A 13,535-nucleotide genomic window follows, 5' to 3' on the forward strand; every position below is an offset into this window, starting at 1 on the left:
ACTTGTATTCAGATTCTTTTTGAAGTATATTTAGAGTTCGATCCCTGGGTTGGGAAGATCCCCTGGAAAAGGGAATGACAACCCACTCCAGTATTCTTGCCTGGAGAACTCCATAGAGGAGCCTAGCAGGCTACAGTCTGTAGGGTTGCAAAGACTTGGATATGACTGAGCAACTAACACTTTCATTTCATTGTACAACATTCTGTTACAGGTGTACAGTGTAGTGGTGTTTAAAATGCTATTTAACAATTTTTAAATACTCCATTTATAATTGTTATAAAATATTCACTATATTCTCTGTGTTGTACAATATATCAGTTGAGTTCAGTCACTCAGTTGTGTCCCACTCTTTGCAACCCCATGAACTGCAGCATGCCAGGCCTCCCTGTCCATCACCAACTCCCAGAGTTTACCCAAACTCATGTCTGTTGAGTCGGTGATGCCATATAACCATCTTGTCCTCTGTCATCCCCTTCTCCTCCTCCCTTCAATCTTTCCCAACATCAGGGTCTTTTAAAATGAGTCAGCTCTTTGCATCAGGTGGCCAAAATATTGAAGCTTCAGCTTCAACATCAGTCCTTCCAAAGAACACCCAGGACTGATTTCCTTTAGGATGGACTGGCTGGATCTCCTTGCAGTCCAAGGGACTCTCAAGAGTCTTCTCCAACACCACAGTACAAAAGCACCAATTCTTCTGCGCCCAGCTTTCTTTATAGTCCAACTCTCATATCCATACATGACTACTGGAAAAACCACAGCCTAGACGGACCTTTGTTGACAAAGTAATATCTCTGCTGTTTAATATGCTGTCTAGGTTGGTCATAACTTTCCTTCCAAGGAATAAGCGTCTTTTAATTTCATGACTGCAATCACCATCTGCAGTGATTTTGGAGCCAAAAAAAAAAAAAAAGTCAGCCACTGTACAACATATCCTTATAGCTTATTTTCTACCTATTAGTTTCTGGTACTTTTATTTCTGAAGCAAGGTTGGAGTCTTCCTCAAACATCTAATTCAAGCTAGCTTCTACAAGATGATGTCATCAGTCTTTTGCAAAAGATTTTGATGGAAAGACGATCCAGTGTCACCTGAACCCTGGTAAAGAATCCACCTGTCATGTAGGAGACCCAGCTTTGATCCCTAGGTCGGGAAGATTTTCCTGGAGAAGGGCTGGCAACCCACTCCAGTATTCTTGCCTGGAGAATCTCATGGACAGAGGAGCCTGGTGGGCTACGGTTCATGGGGTTGCACAAAGTCAGACACAACTGAGCGACTAACAGTTTCAGTTTTCAAAAGCAAAGGCCCAGAGGAAGGTTTAAAGTAAAAGAGGTTACTCATCAAGCAATTTTGAATCGTTTTTGAATTCCTATCAGAATGCCCCAGTATTGGGTGGGTAGACCAAATGTTGACTCATATCATAGCACCCAGGCAGTGGATCACAAGGAAATAAAGTTCATTTTTAGAAGGACTAAAGGTTCAAGATGAGACTGACCAATAGAATGATCACTGAATTCAGTAACCTGGCATTTGGGCTGCATGAGCAATTTGAACTTTCATTTCTGTGTTTCATATCTGGAGCACCTGGGGCACACTTCCTGCTTAACAGTGAGGTTATTATTTTAAAACTGCCAGGAGAAGCCATCAGGGAGGTGGCAGTGGTAGACCTTGAAGGTAGATTTCGACTTTGGGTTCTGTTCTTCCTATGGGGTGAAGATTTTTAGAATCTCTCTTTAGAGTTAAATCATCAGAGCCTCATCACCATTCATTCAGTTTCTTTCTATTTAAAAGGGGACCCTATCTTATAAGGTTTTTTGGTGTGATCGATGAGTTAATGTATAGACGGCAAAGTCTTGTCCTGTGGCTCTTTCTTCCAGGTGGGAATTGAGTGATCAAGCTTCTGTTTCATGTTCTTCTCACAAGCTTCCTTTTTAAAAAAAAAAAAAAAAAAACTGATGATTGGGCTATCACTACCTTATGAGTGCTATACGTTTCTAGAAATCCCTTCTCCTAAATATGGACACAAAGGAATGGGAGAGATGTTTTGTGAGTGATAAACTCAGTGGTTCGTGGGAAGGTCCAGTTGGTGTGGTCCATGTGGGCTTCTGGGGGGCAGGGAGGTATGGTGGATATGAGCTTGACCTTGAAATATGAAAAGAGTTAAAAAAGGAAACAGCTAGAGATTTAAGTAAAGGAATGATAGACCCACTGGGTGTGGTTAGGGGAATGAATGGACATCTTCCACCACAAGTAAGGTGTCTGCAGTTTCTCTGTAGGCACTCACTCAAATCTCTTAACTTCTACTTCATGGATATGTCTTTTAAAATTCTCCTAGCAACCCTGTAATATGGGGATTATTTTTCCCTCCTATAATTTTTAAATGAAGAAACTGAAGATCAAAAAAGTGAAATGACTTGCCTTAGGTCAGACAGCTAGTAGGGGACAAAGCTTTGAACTTCCGTCTTAGGTTACCCAATCCAGAGCTTTCAAGTAACAACACTGCTGTCCCGGAGCTGATAAAAAGAGGAGGCACTATTATTATTTAACCTTAAATGTTTAAAAGAAGGAAAGAAAAGGATAGGTGAAGGTATTTTCAACACAGGGAGCTGTGCATGTTCGGAGGCTGAGGAGAAGGAAGAGGGAAACCTGTTAGAGAAAAAGCAGTATGGAGTCTGGAACCTTCTAAAATTGCTTCTCTCTAGCTTCGTCAGGTCGTGTATTTTAAGCCGTAGCTGATTGTGGTGGCCTTTGAGGAGAGGAAGTCACACTGAAGGAAAAGCACCTGTGTTGCGCTGTGGGTTGTGTACACTCCTTCCTTGCATGCTCTGTGCCCTGGGTCAGAGCGGCGTTGCATAAGGCCCTGGGCCACGCTGCCTGCGGGACTAGGGCGAACAGCTGGACTTTGGGACTCCGCCCCCAGCGCCGCCCTCCCCGCCGGCCCCTCCTCTCCTCCCCAAGGTGGCTCCGGCTCCCAGAAAGTCGCAGCGGCGGCCGCGGTGCGGGACGGCCGGGAAGGAGGGCCGAGGTTGTGAGCTGCCTCCGGGGCCGCGGCGCCCACCGAGGTGGCCTGCCGGCTGCGCTCCCACAGGTGCTGGTGCCCCGGGCCATGCCGGAGCGCTGGGGCCACCGGCAGCATGAAGGGCGGCGACCGCGCGTACTCCCGAGGTCCCTCTTTGGGGTGGCTCTTTGCGAAGTGCTGCTGTTGCTTTCCGTGCAGGGGTGAGTGACTGTCAGCATTGGCCCCTTCTTAGGCAAAGACTGGACCGGCTGAATTGGGGATGCGGGCGGGCCGTGGGATGGGGGAAACGGGCTGGGGAGCGGAGCACAGCAGATGGACAGTTTGTTCCCAGCTCTGTTTTTTGCAGTTTCTGCGGCACTACGCGGTTCGCTCGCTCTCTGTCTCAGAGAGCTTCAGACTTGGATGCGGAGCTCTAGTTTGGGAACTGAGTTACTTATCAGCGACTTTGGTTGTTGGGCGCCAGTCTGCAGGGGGGTGAGGCACGGATGCGGGGGGTGGGGAGAGGGCCCTGGGAGCTCTGCGCTCCCCTTAGTGGCAGAGTCACACTTTCCTGCTCTCATTTACATATGGACCTCAGCCGCGGGATGACTCTTAGCTATAGGAATGTATTTGACACTTGCCTCTACACCAGGAACTATTTTTGCCAAGTGACAACTTTATTTGGGGACTGTAGCCCGCTTTTCTGTGCCTGGGCTTTGGCAGGCAAGCGTGGGTTTGCAGCTCTGGGCCAGAGCTTGGCTCATTAGTTAACCAGGAACTCTCTATGTACCCAATTAGGACTGTATTTAATTATTATGCTAATTTTAGTGTTGTTGAGCAGCCTTGCAGGAAGCAACTAATTTTCCCAAAATCAACCTGCAAAACAAGATGGTGAGAAGGATGACAGAAGGAAGGTTATTGGTGTGCAGCCCATCCTGAAAAAGAATGGAGCCCTTCCTAGACAGAGTTAGTAGATGTTCCTAACACATTTCATGTCTCTTTAACACCTCGGCTCAGAGGGTCTGTTTCTATGTAGTTAGAAGTGAGAATATAGGCTCTCACTTGACATTGGTCTTTTAAAAATTTCACCTGATGGTGTCTCTCCTCTACCCCTGTTTTCAATGCCCCAGACTCCATGCCCATCTTAACCTGATAAGGTCCCCATGGAACTCTCTGGGACTTAGTGGTGAATAAACTTTATCCAAGTGACAACCGTCTTATGTGCCCACCCTACACACAGCTCTAACAAATTCTCCATCCTAAACAGATATAAGGCCACAAAAACTAATTAAATCTGAAGGACCTTTCCCCAAGTCATTAAGGTTCATAATCTCAGCATTAGATTCTCTCAGTCTCTGCATTTAATCAAAACAGCTTAGAACTGTGTAGTAGCTAACTCTAAAAATCAAAATTCAGAGGGAGAAAGAACTTTAGGAGGCCAGGGACCCTCACAAAAATCCAAGCCTAGTTCAGAACCATATAAAACCGTGGCTGGGAATTGAAAGAAGCAGGTATTAAAAGGGAGAGGAAGCCGGAAATGGCCAAAGGGAATCTGAATGGGTGGGTTTTCGGTGAAGGCTAGGCTGCTGTCCTGGTGCAGAGTTTCCAAGTAGGATTTCTAGGGAGTCCATTTCCTGTCCAAAGGCAAAATTTGGGAACTTGGGCGGTGCTTATCTAAAGGCCCTGCAGCTGCCTCCTTGAGTCCAGATGTGTGGCAGCCCCAGCTTCCTGACAGAGTAATTCTCCAGGGGTCTTTCAGCCTTCAATTTGTTTGTGAATTGCCCTGGCTGGCCCTCTGTTTTGTGGTGCAAGGAGGGGGCAGGGAGCTCACTTGGGGCGCCTGCTGGGTCACCTCCTGCCTGCAGGACTGGGAAAGCAGTGGCTACAGGCTCAGTGGCTTGGAGAAGGGGTGTTGCTATAGCCTGAGTGGAGGAGAATGTCTTAGCTGAAGACTGAGAGAAGGAAAAGTCCTGAGCAGTGAAAGCAGCTTAAAAGCGAAAAGGAGGATAACAAAGGTGGGTGCCTCTCCCCTTCTCCCACTTTACCCCTTACTCTTTCCTAGATCTAAAAGATGTGAAGATGGGAAACTGGGACTCAAATCTGAGGAGTATGGTGGTGAAAGTGACTTAGCCACCCTTCAAAGAGCTCCTGGCTCCACTGGGTAGGGTGACAGTGTCTGAGGTGTTGGGTACTGCTTGAGGCTTCCTGCATCTGTTCTAATGGAAGAGAGAACTCTGAGTCCCCACCCAGCCTATAGACATCTATCTGGAAGCCGACTGAAAATACAAGGTCTTGTACTGAGCTTGAATGCATTGTCCAGAGCCCCAGAACTCTATACCGAAGCTGCAACACAGAGAAGGACTCAGGAGAGTGTCTGAGGAGTTGATGGCAGGGCATTACCAGAGACCTGCCTGGCCTCCCTTTTCCGTTAAACCAGTTTCTCTGGTTGTAAGGATGACTCTGAAGCTGTCAGAACCCATACTATGGTTCCTGAGTCAAGGAGCCCTGGCTGACTGTGACTGGCTTCCAGTCCTGCATTTAAAGGACACCTCCTAATATCTGGGAAAAAAGGAACCAAGAGGAAGTGGAATGTTTTGGTTATTTTTGACACAAACCTAAGCTATCCTGGACTTGCTCTGGTGAATCCTAAGTGGTTGTAATTGTTAACACTAGAGTAAGAGTTAAGGATTTAGTGATGTACCTATGTGGCCTTTAAATCATATTTGAGAAAAATATAGATGAAGTTAGTGGAGCTTGCCTTTGGGTTTGGGAAAGTGATTAAGGCAGCTATCTGGTGTTCTTCTGTTCCAGTTTTTGTTTCTGTTGAGTATGAGTGTGGCAGAGAGGTTTGATGAAAGATGATGTTCCTTCCCTACCTTGAAATTAGGGTTAAAGGGCAGGAAAACTGAGAATCATGGGTAGAATGGAAATAGAGATGGGTGAGAAGGAAGAAGGAAAGCCAATAACATTTATAACTGCCTTTTTGGAAGTGAAAAATAGCCAAACATGAAATAATGGGGTGTGTATGTGTGTGTGTGAAGGGTGGTTAATCATTAATGCCACGCTCTGTAGGAAGTTTCAGGATTGCTTTGGTTGCTTACACTTTCCTCTACACCTGAAAAAGTGGGTCCATTCTGGATTGTTCTTTAATGATCTTAAGATTTTAAAAAGCAACTTGTTTCTAAGTGATGAAAAGGATTTCAAGTCACCTGGAGTGTTGCTAAGTCCTATGCTGTAGACTGGAATTTGTGACATCTTAGATCACAGAGCCTGGAGATTTTTTAGACCTGAGTGGGTGGCAGTCAGTTTTAGAGGCTTTAATTTTCTAGTCAACTTGTAATTAACCTTGGGTCTATGGACAACTGTCCCTTCTTGGAAACGTTTCCTGACTACTGCCCTCCTCTGTTTCTCCACAGGGTTCATGGCATTTATTCATACTTGCTTACTGTTGTATCGTTGTCCATGCAGCTGAAGCCCATGTGCCGACACGGCTCCCCATTTAGACAGTGAACAGTGACTGGTTCAGGAGACTATCTCAGAGGTGAAAAGAGGAAGGAGTGGTGACTTACCCAGACTGAGTCAGCTCACAGGAGAGGTGCTGGGATTACATTCCCATGGCTCTCCCATCACAGGGGTGGGTGGGTCTGGGCAAAGGTTATGGGGGTTTACAGGGCTTTTGCAAGCCATCTTCATCTATAATTTCTTTTCTCCTCCCTACCTTTTCCCAGAATAACCGAGTAGGAACCTTATTCAAAACCTTGACTTGAATGTCCCTTCCCTGGCTCATTTTAGAAACTGAATTTAATGTGTGAAACCATGACAGCAAGTTTCTTTAGAAAGGTGTTGGTTATCTCAGAGAGAAACTGAAGTGACCTTCACTTTAGTTTACTTTAGTTCACCTCCCAAAGGACAGAGAAGTCTTAGGACATTGAGCAATACATACCATTTTCTTTATGTTCCAGGAAGTGCCTTTACCACTATGAAAATTGAATTGACCATTTAACATGTATGTTTTCCCAATACACCTCTTGGTTTTCTCTTCCTCCCAGGGATATACCTTAATCTGGGGAGAATTTCCAAACATACATACTGTCCCCAACCTAGATCTTATGCTTCTCTTCCCATCCCTGATTCTTTGACTCAGTTCAGTTCAGTTGCTCAGTCGTGTCCGACTCTGCAACCCCATGGACTATAGCATGCCAGGCTTCCCTATCCCATCACCAACTTCTGGAGCCTATTCAAACTCATGTCCATTGCATTGGTGATGCCATTCAACCATCTCATCCTCTGTCGTCCTCTTCTCCTCCCACCTTCGATCTTTCCCAGCATCAGGGTCTTTTCCAGTGAGTCAGTTCTTTGCATCAGGTGGCCAAAGTATTGGAGTTTCAACTTCAGCTTCAGTCCTTCCAATGAATAATCATGACTGATTTCATTTAGGATTGACTGGTTGGATCTCCTTGCAGTCCAAGGGACTCTCAAGAGTCTTTTCTAACACCACAGTTCAAAAGCATCAGTTCTTCGGCACTCAGCTTTCTTTATAGTCCAACTTTCACATCCATACATTACTATTGGAAAAACCATAACTTTGACTAGATGGACCTTTGTTGCTAAAGTAATGTCTCTGCTTTTTAATATGATGTCTAGGTTGGTCTTAGCTTTTCTTCCAAGGAGCAAGTGTCTTTTAATTTCATGGCTGCAGTCACCATCTGCAGTGATTTTGGAGCCCCCAAAAATAAAGTCTCTCATTGTTTCCATTGTTTCCCCATCTATTTGCCATGAAGTGATGGGACTGGTTGCCATGATCTTAGTTTTCTGAACATTTGATTCTCTAACTAGTTAATAGTAATAGGGATATCAATAATTCCCTGTCTTCCAGTCTTAATGTAGCCTAGTAGAAGTAGGAATATATGGATTTGGTTGGGGTTGGGGGAGATTGGAAATGGAAGTCAAATATCCTTCCTTTGGTAAGTGATCATGCTGTGGGTGATCAGTGGGCCTGTCATGCTGTGGGCCTGTCACCACAGTGGTTCCATGTACCACAAGTTGGTAAGTCCTAGCCTGGCATGCTGCAGTCCACGGGGTCGCAAAGAGTCAGACATGACTTAGCAACTGAACTGAACCTGAAATAAAAAGCTAACAGCTCAGACTCGTGTTTTTATGCAATGTGTGTGTGAGGGAGGAGGGATTCACTTGTGAGTCCAAACAATGTTGTAGGCCTGCCGTAGTCTGGAGTAATGCTTTTGTATCTACTTAGTGAGGTTCTTCTTGAATCTTGGTTCTTCTCTTCTGCTTTAAAAACACTCCCCATCCTTCTGATGCTGCTCCTTTTCAGTGAGTGTAAGTGGCTGCGTGACCTGCCCTCTCCTTCAGACCAAAACCCCATATTTTCCCTGCCCTTGAAAGGCCTGAACTCTGAGAAGGGCTTCTCAAACGGAAGGGGCTAGCTATATCATGGGACATTAGAACTAGAAGTAACTTCAGAGATTATTTAATAGATTTTTTTTTTTCTGCAAGAAGAAACCGTTCAGCCATTTAGTAGCGAGCTCAAACCTATAACCCTTTCCCAGTACTCTTTCTGCAACTGCATTTTTCTCTTCCTACCCATGCGATCAATTTCTCTTACTCTGGACAAAGACATCTAGGGTCAGCCTCTACCCTTCTCGATTGGGTAACTGAGAAGGGTAGAGGCTGACCCCAGGCTGGAACTTGGGTGTTGACTGTGGAATGATCTGTGGTTCCTGCGGGGTGACTGGAGTCATTGGGATCTGAACCTGCCTGGTCTGTTTTGAGTGGCTGTTCTGTCCCAGGACCACAGAAGGCTGAGCATCTCTGTCTATCCCAGAGCAGTTTCTGCACATTGTTCTTAGTAAATATTTGTCCATGTTTTCCCTCTGGTTCAATTTAATTCCAAGGGTCCCTTTCCCCCCATTTTTCTTGTCTTCTTCCATGAAGTGTACGCTTTCAGGTGAAAATGAAATGCATTCCTATCATTCCATTTTTAAAAGTCACTGGTTTTTATGTAACACACAGTGTTTTAATTCATTTGACACATGTTTACATGCTGACTGCCTGCTAGCCCTGTACTGGATACTGGGGGAGAATGGATGGGAATCATAATGGTTCTGACCCCATTGGGCTGTTATGAGGATTAGTTAAGAGAATGTATGTAAAGGACTTAGCTTACCATCAGGTATGTAAAGTGCTTTAAAAAGCATAGCTACTAATGGTAACAGTAATTGTAATATTAGACATGGAACGCATACCCAGGGGGCTCCCAGATAAATATGTGGGGTCTTCTGGGTGAAAATGCTGCAAATATACCTTTCTAAGGAATTTAATGGTCTTAGTTCAAACCATTGTCAACTGTGCCTCACTGCTGTAGAGCTGCCACCGTGGGGAAAGAAGGTCTGCATCTGTAAGTATGATAGGAATTTCCTTCTTTTTAAAATTAAACCAATTAAAACTGTAAAAAACATAACACTTCTAGTATTATAATCACTGGTTACATAAAAGAACGTTTGAGAGTAGGTACTGGCAAGATACCATAAGCATCCTTGAGTTATTCTTCTCTGAGGGGAAACACTGTGTAAGAATTGGATCGTAATTACACCAGTATTGAAGTTTAGGTCCTGAGAACCTATGTTAAATAAAAAGACGTCATGTCCTGCCAGCCCCTTGACTTTGGCTAACAATCTAGTGAAACATTTTTCTGATCCCATCAGCCAGCATTTGTTGCACATCCTTCTTTTGCAAGATTTGCAGGTGTCCTCTTCAGGCTGTTTTTGCCTAGGTAAAAATCATGACCTGCTCACCACAGCCCTTGAAGTTCTAGACATTTGTGTGAGGTTTGGCCAGTATCTTGTATATTCCTTGTGGATGAGAAACATGGGTAGCTTGGTCTATTCAGTGACTAATGGAGCTCCTCTCCTGAGGTGAACCTTCTGTGTTATACTTCCTGGAAGGAGGGGAGCCCTGGTTTAATACCTGTGAGGCAGCCAAGAGGCTGCCAGATTGACTTTTGCCAGATAAAAAGCAAAGATCAGAGTTACGAAACAAGTCCTTTCACTTTTCTTACTTTCCTGGAGACCACAGTGAGGAAACTAGCAAATTGAAAGGAAGGGAAACCCCCTTCTGCTGCTTGTTTGAAACTACCTCATAAAACGTCTCTGTATCCAAGAACCTGCTCTCCTTGAGGCCAGATTAGTTGTAGGCCTGTGTTTGGTCTCTTAGGGCACCTTTCATGTGCAGGCTCAGGACTGCTCAGGAAGTCCCAGTTTCTGCCCTTCCTCCGTTAGCATATCCATTATTTCTCCCAGGGAGAAAGGGATATTATCCTTCCCCATCCAAAAATGAACCAAGCCTAAATGTTCAAAAGAATTGCAAACACGCCACTTTGTGCAGATTTTTTATCTCATCCTCACACCTGTGTCGTGCCTCCTCTCTCCTCATCTTCAAGGAGAAGAGCTCCAAGAATGGTTACCACTGGAGAACACATTGGAAATACAGATTCTTGGCCCCACTGATTCAAATTCCATTGACTAAAACCCAGCAGTCTGCGTTTTAACAAGCTCTCCAGGGGGCTTCATATTTTTGGTTTGTTCTTTTCTCTCCACCCTCCCCTACCTTCCTCCTCCCTTCGCCCAGCTCCAGCAAGGGCATCTGTGACCTGCTTCCGGGGGATTTTGCTTCCTGGGGATTGAGAAGTGGGGAGGGGGCGTCCTTCCCGCTCACTGTTACTTGAGGGGGATGGGATGGGAAGAAGGGTTGGCATTAAGAATCACACACATCTTCTCTGAGCCCATTAGCCCCCAGGGGCAAGGAAGGGTAGTTATGGCATCCTTCTTCCCATTTAAGACTCCTTCACTTTTATGATCATTTCCCTCAGACTCTTAACGGTAACTGTGGTTAGTTAAGAAAAAAATCAAAAGTTAGGCAAACCAAAAGGCCATAAAAGTAAAACTTTGATAACATAATCTTAACTACCTAGAAACAACTACTTAACCATTTAATATATTCTTTTCTATGTGTTTGCTCCCTTTTAAAATAAATGGGTTCATATTATATATTCTGTTTTAAAACAAGATTTTGCTTAATCTTTGAAACGTCTTCCCAAGTAGATGTATTTCCAGGATATTTTTAGTGGCTACAGAGAGTTTTGCCATAGACAAGACTTGAACTTGACAATTGTCAGGACTGATTTAATACAATGGCTAAAATTTGGTGGGAAGGGATGAGGAAGAGCTTTGGGTTAAGAAATAGATCCTTCCAGAATCAGATTGTTCAGACAGATTCTTGTGGCATTTATATATTTCCACTCCCTATGTCACACCTTTCCTTTCCAAGGAGTACAACTTACCCCCTTCCCCATGAGACCAGTATGCACAGGGCTAGAGCTGCAGATTTTACCCACTCAGCCTATTTGCTCACTTCATATTAGGAATCTCCTCAATCCTGAGGCTTCTAACTGTGTAGCTGCTTTCACCAACAGGTCCAGAGATTTTTCTCTTTCTCTTTTTGAGACATGCCTCCAAAGAGATAGGTCATTTCAAAATTATTGTTATTGGGAAAGAGAGTCTTGATTTACTTTTTTCTTCTGCCTTGGGAAAGCATTTGAAAATACAGATAAATGATAATAAAATTCCATTACTTAGAGAGAGCCATGTTAACATGTTGAATATATCCTATGTGTGTATTTTTCCAGAAATATGATATAGTAGTGTTATAAACTTTTTTCACATAACATATTAAATAATTTTCATGACATTTTTGTGAATGCATCCAGTGATATGCCAGCTCAGTTCAGATTGGGATTGTTAAATATTCAGGATTTTGAGAGTGGATGGTTAAGCTTGAGAACAGCCATAGTGGGAGTATTTATACTAAGAAGGTCACCAGACACCACAAATCAAGGTTTTTTGTTTTATTCAGAAACCTGTTTTATTAGCATAGCACTAGATGCTCATTTTATCACATGTAAATATGGTTTGTTTTTATTTTCAACCTCCCTATTTTTGGTTTCTAATTTTGCTATTATCAACAATATTATAATGACCATTCTTATAGTTAAGTCTTGACACAAACCTATAATTACTTCCTTAGGATAAATCCTGTGAAGTGGAGGTCCTGAGAGAAATGACATCCCAAATTTCAAGACTTAGTTGCCAGTTACCCCCAATTCTATACTCTTTGAAAGGAAAAGTGTACTGTTCTTTGTTTAAAGAGGACTTACGAGAAACATCTTCTGGGACCAGGAATTTTATGTCTCTCCTGTTGTTTACTTCTGTTTACGTTTTCTGAATTAACTTAATTCTTTTTTTATAAGGAAATATGCTGGCTGAGAGCTTTTGTTTCTTAAGCTATGTACTGATAGGTATGGTGTAAAAAAATACACTTTGTGATGGTAATGGATTGAGAGGCAATATATCATGATGATTTAAGTGCTTGGACTTTGGAGACAGAATGAATTTGAATCCCAATTCTACCATTTACCTATGTGACTTTGTGCAAGTTACAAAGACTCTGCCTCGTTTTCCTCATCTGAAAGATGGAAATCTAGTGAAATTTGATGATCATGAAATCTAGTCAGGGAGATCTTACAAGGCTTAGATGGGCTTACATATGTTAATCACCTAGAACTGGCACGTGGTGAGTGGTGTGTAAGTGTTGGATTATTGTTAGCATTAATGAGTGTATAGATGTCTCTGTGAAACTGTGCTGTCACATTCAAATGATTTCATTAGTTCCTTAATCATATGAGAAATCAAGCTGAGTATATTTTGTATGCTCAGTCCCTAAATATTTGAGTACCATGTGGCAGGTATTAGACTAGCAGCCACAGAGAATTTAAGATGTTTCTATGCCCCTGAGGATCTTTTAGTTCAACTTGGGAGTGCTCGATAAGTATGAAACAGTAAATAGTGACCCCTCCAAAAAAACAAGGAAAATAGTTGCTGAAGATAATAAGAGAAAAGATGCTTCAAGGATCTGCCTGGTCTCTTACTAAAATAATTATGTAGAAGCTGATGGGAACACAGTGGCCTGGGGATCTGAGAGGGCTTATCAGGAGATTAAGGGTTCTCTCTGGGCCTTACAGGTTTTTAAAAATTATTATATTTATTTATTTTGGCTGTGCTGGTCTTTGTTACAGGCTTCTCTTTAGTTATGGTGCACGGACTTCTCACGGGCCTCTCTTGTTGCAGAGCATAGGTCTTGGGCACACAGTCTTCAGTAGCTGTGGGCCCAGTAGTTCCTGGGCTCTATAGCACAGGCTCAACAGTTGTGGGACATGGGCTTAGCTGCCCCATGGCATGTGGGATCTTCCCTGATCAGGAATGGAATCTACGTCTCCTGCATTGGCAGGCAGATTCTTTACCACTGAACCACCAGGGAAGCCCCCTTACAGGAGTTTTTAAAGGGCTGAGTATATAGTGTGTTTAAAGCCAGCAGGGAAATGCAGCAGACCAAAGAGGAGAGGTTAGACCTGCCTTCTCAAGCTATGCTAATTCTGTAGCCACCAGCCATATGTGGCTATTGAGGACTTGA

General features: G+C 43.6%; 1 protein-coding gene across 16 annotated transcripts in view; it reads left to right on the forward strand.

Moving 5' to 3' along the window:
• The window catches only part of KALRN (kalirin RhoGEF kinase), a 678,650-nt gene that overhangs the window by 549,941 nt on the left and 115,174 nt on the right, over positions 1-13,535 (forward strand). For 4 of the 16 annotated variants that reach the window (XM_065943388.1, XM_065943389.1, XM_065943390.1 and 1 more), the window contains exon 1: positions 2,943-3,214. The exons of the other annotated variants lie outside the window; for them this stretch is intronic. In XM_065943388.1, coding sequence (XP_065799460.1) covers positions 3,130-3,214 — 85 coding nt within the window. In that variant the 5' untranslated portion in view covers positions 2,943-3,129. Of the gene's footprint in view, positions 1-2,942; positions 3,215-13,535 lie in introns of those variants that run through there. 16 annotated transcript variants of the gene reach the window in all.

Source organism: Muntiacus reevesi, chromosome 8 (assembly GCF_963930625.1).
Source record: "Muntiacus reevesi chromosome 8, mMunRee1.1, whole genome shotgun sequence".
In the NCBI taxonomy this organism is placed as follows: Eukaryota; Metazoa; Chordata; class Mammalia; order Artiodactyla; family Cervidae; genus Muntiacus; species Muntiacus reevesi.